General features: G+C 32.1%; 1 protein-coding gene across 3 annotated transcripts in view; it reads left to right on the top strand.

The window, feature by feature from the left end:
* Positions 1-1238, top strand: part of VGAT (vesicular GABA transporter) — a 42231-nt gene that overhangs the window by 21950 nt on the left and 19043 nt on the right. For all 3 annotated transcript variants that reach the window (XM_017610967.1, XM_017610966.1, XM_017610965.1), the window contains one exon: positions 641-797. In XM_017610967.1, the coding sequence (XP_017466456.1) occupies positions 641-797 (157 nt within the window). The remainder of the gene's footprint in view (positions 1-640; positions 798-1238) is intronic.

Below are 1238 nucleotides of genomic sequence, written 5' to 3'. Positions count from 1 at the left end.
AATTTGTTTGCAACTGCCACCTAACAAAGCGGCGTTAAATTTGATACAAGTGGCGTAAGTCTTTACGATCAGCTGTTTAGTAGATCTCTTAAAGTAACGTTGTAGTTCTAGTTTCGCAAATACAATTTTTGTTGTAAAAAATGACATTTTTAGAAGTGCTTTTGAGAATGACCATGTGTTGAATCGAATTGGGACAATGGAAACATTTTTTTGCGAGGCAGTCCCAACGTACATATTAGGGATGTGGCGAATGTGGAATTTTAGACATCCGCGGTTGCGAATGCGAATATTCGTTACAACCCTGGTACATATCGTCATCTGAAATGCAAAAACACGCAACAAAAATCGTCGCTGAAATGCAAAAAGTTGTAACCAACAAAAAATTCAAAATCCACTCTTTAATTTATATGACACCGAATTACAAACTAAAATTATTAGCAAAAACTAAAATTATTAGTCACGCCTTTTTCCATTTTAGTGACGATGTTTGTAACGGCTTTTTGCATTTCAGGGGGCGATATGCATTAATTTGTAATTGTAATTATACAAAAAATATATGAATTTAATCATTACCCAATAAAGAAATTTTCTTTCATAGACATCTTAAGCCTAAATCTTTTAAATTATCTCATTGCTGTAGCACAAATTGCTGAAAAACCAACCGAACTGAACCCGTTTCGCAATCCAAATGGATGGACGGATACAGACACAGGCGAATACAAGAATGAGGAATATCAGAACACTTCCTTTATTGCAAATGAATACGATGGAAGATATCAGCAAACAGATGGATTTAGGTATGTAAATACCAATGCTATTTAACCAAAAATTTATTTTCCGAATTTTTCACTAATTTCGTTACTCTGACCTACATACATATTTCTATAAAATCTAATTAAAACGCTCGAAATTTTTGCGAAAATTTGTTGATGTTTTGTTTTTTGTTGCATAAAGATTGAACCTGGGATTTATACAGTTTTTGTTTAAGTATAAACTGTGTTTTTATTAACAAATATATTTAATTATATTCAACAATTTTTATGAGCTTGAGGCCGTTTTAAGTGAAAAACTTAATGTGGAAAAGCAACAATAATTTGAAAAAATGGTAGAAGTGATAGCTATTTCGGAAATCACACATTTCCTCGTCAGACTTCTTTCAGTAGGATTCGAACCGATGATTTCCGAAATAGCTATCACTTCTACCATTTTTTCAAATTATTGTTGCTTTTCCACAATAA

The sequence above is a fragment of the Rhagoletis zephyria genome, unplaced genomic scaffold (genome assembly GCF_001687245.7).
Source record: "Rhagoletis zephyria isolate East Lansing unplaced genomic scaffold, Rhagoletis_zephyria_1.1 Rzeph_scaffold_00357, whole genome shotgun sequence".
NCBI lineage: Eukaryota > Metazoa > Arthropoda > Insecta > Diptera > Tephritidae > Rhagoletis > Rhagoletis zephyria.
Note: the sequence above shows the minus strand (reverse complement) of the source record. Positions and strands in the feature narration are given on the sequence as shown.